At 34.1% G+C, this 7,500-nt stretch overlaps 1 protein-coding gene across 1 annotated transcript in view; it reads left to right on the top strand.

The window, feature by feature from the left end:
- The window catches only part of LOC144967442 (organic cation transporter 1-like), an 8,723-nt gene extending 2,553 nt beyond the window's left edge, over positions 1-6,170 (top strand). Inside the window, exons 2-3 of the mRNA XM_078904712.1 lie at positions 1-116; positions 2,211-6,170. The exon at positions 1-116 is cut by the window's left edge and continues 106 nt beyond it. Coding sequence (XP_078760838.1) covers positions 1-116; positions 2,211-3,739 — 1,645 coding nt within the window. The 3' untranslated portion in view covers positions 3,740-6,170. The remainder of the gene's footprint in view (positions 117-2,210) is intronic.
- Positions 6,171-7,500: the final 1,330 nt, after the last annotated feature.

Below are 7,500 nucleotides of genomic sequence, written 5' to 3' on the forward strand. Positions count from 1 at the left end.
TGAGGACGTTTTTGTGGCCATGGGTCCACCAGGTCTATATCAGGTGTTCCAAATCGCCATGATAATGACTACTCAGATTCCACAGGCCTTTGTTTATGTCAAATATGTCTTCATATGTAAGTAAACAAGTCTCCGTGCGAATACTGCTGTTGTTTTTAAAAACACACTATATGCAATGGTGACCAAATAGCACACACTTTGTTCTTTAATCAAACGGCAGAATAGATGCCTAATCCTGGAGTCCATGCTAATTTTCTAACATGGAACCGAAAGTAACGATTCCACCTTGCCCGCATAAAAGCAATAGGCATCTTTTAAAAAAGTAATTACAATATATCAATATACAATATAGAGATGGTACTGCAACATTTTGTCGTTATACAACAAAGTAGCTTGCTACCAGATTCCTAATATGAGGCTAATGTTCTTAGTGTACTCTCTACCAGATCCATTAAAATGTCTAACCACCTAGTCATTGCTGACATCTGTAGGTAGTTGTTTGAGAACTGGGAGATAAGAAATAATCATGTAGTATCAAATTATTTGGGCGGTCTGGCGTTTGAACCACATGCCTTCCTTACCCTAGTTGGATCATTTTCATTTGACTCTTTGAACTGTTTGACAGTGTTGAGAGATGTCCCATACGTTGTAGGTCTTTTATTTAGAATTTACATTATGATAATCCAAAATAAGTAGCCATGGAATACTCCATACGGATAACATTATCACTAAATTGCTTGTCCACAGCTTCTAGCTTACACCCCCGAGGACTCAACACCCAACTGAAATATGACTAGAACTATTGCCTCCGTGATATTTCTTATATCTTTTGTTTCTAAGGCTTGTGTTATTTCAGTCATCGTTGGTGTAGATATTGTAAATCTAAGCTCCCATTCACGATCACTCCACTTCTTAAGGATCACTGTCCATTTATAATATTTCTGGATTATTATTTTCACCGCTTTTTGGATATAATTCAATACAACAGATACAGATGTGTTTGTGTGTGTATGATTGTGTGTATGGTATATATAAATATTAATATATATATATATATATATATTTATATATATTATATATATATATATATATATATATATATATATATTATACGTGTGTGTTTGTGTGTGTGGGTAATATAGTTATGTACATTGTGTATATGGATGTGTGTGTGTGAATTTGTGTTTGTAATTGGATGCGTGTGAGCTATTGTTCGTATGCCCGAATCTGCAGTGTGTAATGTTTTTTACTGATGGTCATTTTGAAGCTCTTCGAAGCTTCGGCATAAGCGATATTTAAATGTACATTTATTATTATTATCATCATTATTATCATTGTTGTTATTATTATTATTATTATTATTATTATTATTATTATTATTATTAGTAGTAGTAGTAGTAGTAGTAGTAGTAGTAGTAGTAGTAGTAGTAGTAATAGAAGAAATTATTATTACTATTCTACCCCCCCCCCCCCCCCGTCCCCCGTCCCCGCCCCCCCCCCCCCCCCCCGCCCCGCCCTTTTTTGTATGCACCAAATTTTATGTGGTGTTTTATATTCCGCTCAATTCGGCACTCTCAGTTACCTCGCGATCGCTTCTTTTTAACTACATTTCAAGATTTATATTTATATTTTTATTGTTTTATTTTTGTTGTTGACTGAAGAAGGGTCTTGAGCCTAAAATGTTCCTTGTTTGGTATTTTGCCCGTTTTTGACGAAGCTGTTATATTATTTTTTTATTACTAAATTGCTTATATGTTGTTGATTTATTGATGTTATAATGGCCGCACTAAAAACGTCGTATTGCCGTAAGAGACGTTCGATATCAATATTGTTTTTATCCTTTTGTTGTTCATTTTCCTTACTTTGGCAATGAGTCACTGTGATTTCTTAAATATTTTTGTGATATTTTATTTAGCAAATGCGAATATATTTTCAAACCTTGTAAAAAAAAAGAAAATGGTTTAATACAAATTTTCAATCTTTCCTTTTAAATTCGTTCCTCTCCCTCTCTCTCTCTCTCTCTCTCTCTCTCTCTCTCTCTCTCTCTCTCTCTCTCTCTCTCTCTATCTATCTCTCACACAGACACACACACACACACTTTTCTCTTTCAGAGACAATAACGATCTGATATTTATAGCCGATAGTTAAAAGATCACAACGCAATTTTGAGGCATTCGATTTAATACTAGCCTTTTACTTTCTTTTCTCAGCTTTGACGCCAAGTTATAGATGTTCTCAGATAAATGAGACAGAATATTTTGGAAAAATTTTGAAAACACCCAACGATGCAGCTTCATACTATGCCTCATACAATGAAAGCTGTGAGATAGACATTCTAAAGAACGTATCGGGGACATTGCAGACCCTCCAAAAATTGGACTGTATCAATGGTTATGATTATGATGGTGGGAAAGATGTCTCCTTTATTACAGAATGGGATTTGGTCTGTGACAAAGAAGGCCTACCAGAACTGGCTCAGACAGCTGTCTCAGTTGGAAAATTCGCAGGACTTATTTTATTTAATGTAATAGCCGACAAGTATGGTCGTTGGATCACCACCACAATTTCAATCTGCCTTACAGCTACTACAGAAATAGCTACATGTTACGCTACCGACATTTACACTTTGTTAGCAATTCGTTTTTTAACTGGTTTTGCAAACTCTGGCATGATGGTGACATCGTTTATTATGTGCCTGGAAATGATCACTTCAGAATATCGCGAGATATTTGTTATGATATCTGGCTGCACATGGAGTCTCTGCATTGCGTTTCTCAGCGGTTTAGCTTACGCTCTACGAAACAGTAACTGGAGAGAATTTCAGTTCTATACATCACTTATATGCTTATTCCCTTTACTATTGGTCTATTTCATTAACGAGTCTGCATCGTGGTTACATAGTGTCGGGGATAAACAAAAAGCGGAGAGAATTATACAACAAGCGTGCAAAATTAATCGTATAGATTACCTTTTGGTGAAAGATACATTTGAGGAGTGTTTTAAAAACAATGACCGAAAAAAAACCAGTACAAGTGACGAAAGAGAAGTTAAAGATAATATCATTATGCTGCTCTTCAAATCAAAAAACGTTTTGAAGATTGTTGTTATAGCCATCTTTTCGTACTTTACCATCGATATGACTGCAAATGGGCTGTATCTCATTGCGTCTAGTTTAGTCGGAAGTATTTACCTGAACATGGCAATAATTGCATTTACCGGTGTCCCTGCTTGCTGTATTAGCTGGGTTTTGCTCAAGTTTAAAGGGCGTCGATTTGTTATTGTTTTTATGCTTGTGATGACGGCAATATGCCTTCCGATCTCTGGCTCTATACAGCTTACTAATATTGACAGAGCAATTTCAAGCAAATTATCTGTAGCATTGTTTGTTCTAGGACATTTTGCTATAACTGCTTGTTATAATACAATATTCATGTTCATCCCGGAAAGTTTCCCCACGAATATAAGAGCATCTGCTGCAGGTATTTCATATGCTGGTTCTTCAATTGGAGGATGCCTTGCGCCATATCTCAGTCCTTTGCAAAAGATTGCGTCATGGGCGCCGGGAACATGTTTATCAGCTTGTTGTTTAACCATATCCGTTCTATTATTTATGCTACCAGAAACAAAAGGAAAACAACTTGAATCCACATTAAAGCAAGAATCGACTATCAATGAAATGAAAGCAGATTCGAAACATCACCCAGTTGAAAGGAAAGACTTAGAGCAAAGCTACTTATAAATTACCTTTGTCTCTTTAGATTTTGTGTGATGAAAAACGTTCTTAATAGTTTATTGGATCTGTTGGGTCTGAAGGACTACTACTACTAAATTACCTCGCACGCGACGTCCCAGGCTTGACACTTTTTGCCAGTATATTTGAAAGACGAGTCTTTAATTTTTTTTTATTGCGAGAAGTTTTTTCAGAGTACGGCAGTTAACTGGTTAATACTGCTTCTTATAAACATGCATATTGAGATTCTATTTTTGTTATCTTTTCATAGATACAGTACCAAAAGAAAAACCTATAAAAAATAAGGCATTTACTCTCTGAATGGTGGTACCTCTATTTTACAGTACGGTCTGAGATGAACTACGTATATCATTTATGGCACAAAACTTTACCACTCTAAAAGTATTCAATATATTCACTGAGCATCGGGTCCGATAGGAAAAACTTGAGATATGATAAAGCAACTATGAAATCATTTGAGAAGTAAGGAATAGAAAATTTACATAATGTTCTCATAAGACACGTGATCAATTCGACGTTCGACCTAAATTCCCTCGTTGATATACAAATTTGGAATCTCGTACAACACTCACATTACAATCATTAAGCATGGCCCCCTTCTTTATGTATAGCCTACACTTTTATCGGCCAAGATGGTAGAATAGCAATACGCTTAATGGACGGAAACCATGTCGTTGGCTTACCCATTACAGCATGTTTTATGGCTAAATAAATTTGGACGTATAGATTTTAAAATCAGTTGTCGATGTTTCAAGTTGAAGTATCGGTTGTCTGAATACCACGGGTTAATGTCCTTATTTTGTTTGTTTCAACAGTATTCTTGTCACTGAATGCTAAAAATCGGTATCAACGCCCGGTAATCGGTTGTTATATCGGAATTAATTAAATGAAAAAAATGGTTTTGAAGTCTACATGAGAAGAATTAAGTAATTCACGTCTTTTGAACTCTCCTCGTTAAGGATTGAAGGTTAAAAGAGTGAGTATTTATATAGCGCAATATCCACTAAACGTTCAAAAGCGCTTCACAAGGGATGCCGTAGCCAACAGCAACACTAAACATGCATGGCAAGATATGAATGACGCTTGTTAGGTGACTTTACAAGATTTTCCGACAGAGAGAATGCTGTCGATGATCAGGTACACATTTTACACCCGAGCATGGTGAGAGAGTGCGATTAAAAGACTCAAGGACTTTTCCGAGGACTCAACTAAGGGCCGCTCAAAGTTGGACTCGAAACCTGGACCTCCCGGTCCGAAGGAGAGTATCATGCCGCACGACCACAAAGCCGCATATTTTTCATATCGAATTTTACAAGTTCAGCATTAAATTCAAGATGGCTGCCAAACAATTTTGGTTTCCATGGTAACGGATTATTTTTAAATTTATATATTCTATTGTTTAAGGCCTTAGGCCAATTGCTATTAAGTAAAATAAGTGTAAAAGAGTAGATTTTAGTTGTTACCCCCTTAAGTATCAGGTTCACAGACGGCTGGTCTAAAAAAAATATGGTATTCATTTTAAAACATCTGCATAAGGTTACCTATTAAAATTAGAATGTATTTATTTGATTTTTACTTGTAACTTCCTTTTTCAGAAGTTTTCAAAGTTTGGAAATATAATCATTAAAGTCGTGTTGTCCGTTTTCATTGAACGCCTTGGACACTTCAAATTTCTGAATCAGTTAACAAGTTTTATTTTAATTGTTAAAAGAGAAAAATGAGGGAAAAAAAAAAACCCTTTTGATAAATCAAGAGCAAAAACTACTCTTTCTAACACATTTTATGAAAAAAAAATCAATTAAAATATTCTATCCTCTGAAAATTTAATATAAAAATACCAGTCTTAAGGCCCATCCTAAGATATAGAATATTGATCTCAAGGACTAGCCAGATTTTTAAAGATATAGAAATGACTGATAAAATTGTCTTATAATATTTATTTATTTATTTATTACCGACTGAAAATCGTTTATATCTTTAGCTTGGTCTTAGTGTGATTTGACAAGTGATGTCTCAAAGCTAAATAGGCTACTGTTATAGTGCGTTAACAGTCCTAGATTCAGACGTGGTGATATCAAAAAACAATATTTTCTCCTACAATTCGGATTCGATTTGTTAATTGTACCGTCTGTGCCTTGACCTCACTTGTTCGCAGGGATCCTTGCCGAAATAGCTATTTGAGAGATGAATAAAAACCATCAGAGCTTTGGGGTTCTTTTTGGTGTGTGTGTGTGTGTGTGTATGTGTGTGTGTGTGTGTGTGTGTGTGTTGTGGGGTTTGTTTCGATGGACTTGGTGAAATTGACTTTGGTATGTTACTCAATGACAATTCTGATTATGATAAATATGTATTTATATAACATGTAAAAATGAATTAATAAAATTTGTTGAATGGAATCAATAAAAATTATATTCAAAAATAACGAACAAAGCAAATATTGAAATAATCTACATATAGTTCCAGCAGATTGGTTTGAAAATCAATAACTTTGACGAAATCTGAAAAAAAAAACACATTTTAAAATGTTGGCAAGAAAAACCTCGTTTTTAAAAAAGTGGGTCGATTTAAATGATCCTAGAAGTCTCAGGTTTGAGACTTTTTGAAACGAAGAAGGTAGATTTAATCGAGCAAATGCCAACTTTTCTGGTAAAGATTTATAATTAAAAAGTTTCAGAGTACGGCAGAAAATTAGTTAATACTAGGGCTGTGATGAATCAGAGAATGAATCCCCGGTCAACCGATTACAAGCAGCGAAATATAATTATTCATGAATACTTTTGATCAGGCCAGAATCATTTTGGTAAATAGACAAAGATCTAATATTTTTATATTTGAAGGGAGCAATAATCCATAAGATTCTAGTATATTCGTAATTATTTAGTTATAACATCATAAAAGAGTCTTGGCTACAATAATCATTTCATAGAAATCAAAATCACCATTACACATAAAGAAAGGATTATTACAGCATTTGATCTTCTCGATGGAATATCAAACGCCAAACTGTCATAAATCGAGGTGAAAAATACTTTGCTATGAATACGAGTTAGTAGTCGGCAATATTCTAAAATATTCATCCATGAAGCCGGCAACTAGAGTCTCAAAGGAAAATTATAGCAAACAGACAAATAGGAGAACAAGCTGTGCCGCCTACTGAAATGCCTTAACCAGTTAATAATTGCCGTCTATAGGAAAGACACGTATCTAAAAATTTGGCCAGAAAACTCGTCCTTCAAATATCAATCTAGATGACCCTCATCTTTGCAAAATCTTTCAAAACTTATAATAATAATAATAATAATAATAATAATAATAATAATAATAATAATAATAATAATAATAATAATAATAATAATAATAATAATAATAATAATAATAATAATAATAATAATAATAACAATAATAAAAGCATTAATAGTAATAATAACGACGCTGACGACAAAGATAATCATGATAATGATGATGATGATGATGATGATGATGAATGATGATGATGATGATGATGATGACGACGACGATGATGATGATGATGATGATGATGATAATGATGATGATGATGATGATGATGATGATGATGGTGATGGAGTGGCCATCGATTTGATTTAGGTAGTATTTCAATTCGAGGGGAGAATTTTTTTATACACGTTCACCAACGTTTTTCAAAATTACTCAAATAACTAGATATACCTTGGCGGGCTACCTTATCATTTGCTTTAAAAAGCATTCGTTTCTATATATATATATGTATA

Source organism: Berghia stephanieae, chromosome 1, assembly GCF_034508935.2.
Source record: "Berghia stephanieae isolate SIO BIC M18660-M18661 chromosome 1, UCSD_Bste_1.3, whole genome shotgun sequence".
In the NCBI taxonomy this organism is placed as follows: Eukaryota; Metazoa; Mollusca; class Gastropoda; order Nudibranchia; family Aeolidiidae; genus Berghia; species Berghia stephanieae.